This window comes from Eimeria mitis, genomic scaffold, assembly GCF_000499745.2.
Source record: "Eimeria mitis Houghton genomic scaffold, Emh_scaff5043, whole genome shotgun sequence".
Lineage (NCBI taxonomy): Eukaryota > Apicomplexa > Conoidasida > Eucoccidiorida > Eimeriidae > Eimeria > Eimeria mitis.
This window is the reverse complement of record NW_013573339.1, coordinates 2,883-3,258: the sequence shown is the minus strand read 5'-3', so window position 1 is coordinate 3,258 and position 376 is coordinate 2,883. Positions and strand designations below refer to the sequence as shown.

Genomic DNA, 376 nt, shown 5'->3' with positions numbered 1-376 from the left:
TGCTGCTGTTGATGCTCCTGCTCCTGCTGCTGTTGCTGCTGCAGGTGCTGCTGCTGTTGCTGCTGCTGCTGCTTCCGCGCCGTCAGCCCATCCACAGTCATCCTCCCGCTTGTTGCTGCAACCCTCTTGATAAGGAGTTGCTGCTGCTGCTGCTGCTGCAGTTGCTGCTGCTGCTGCTGCTGTTGCTGCTGCTGCTCCAGGTGCTGCTGCTGCTACATGTACTCCTGCTGCCGCTTCAGGTGTCGTTGTTGTTGTTGCTGCAGTTGCTGCTGCTGCTGCTGCTGCTGCTGCAGCCCCGTTGTGTGTGCTGGAGCAGCAGCCGCGTCCCCGTGCGCATGCATTGGGTGGTGGGTTGTAGATGCAGCAGCAGCAGCAA

General features: G+C 60.6%; 1 protein-coding gene across 1 annotated transcript in view; it reads right to left on the bottom strand.

Annotated features, from left to right (window-relative positions):
• Nucleotides 1–376, bottom strand: part of EMH_0079390 (uncharacterized protein) — a gene marked incomplete at both ends in the record, with an annotated part of 2,072 nt that overhangs the window by 255 nt on the left and 1,441 nt on the right. Inside the window, one exon of the mRNA XM_013500128.1 lies at nt 3–307. Coding sequence (XP_013355582.1) covers nt 3–307 — 305 coding nt within the window. The remainder of the gene's footprint in view (nt 1–2; nt 308–376) is intronic.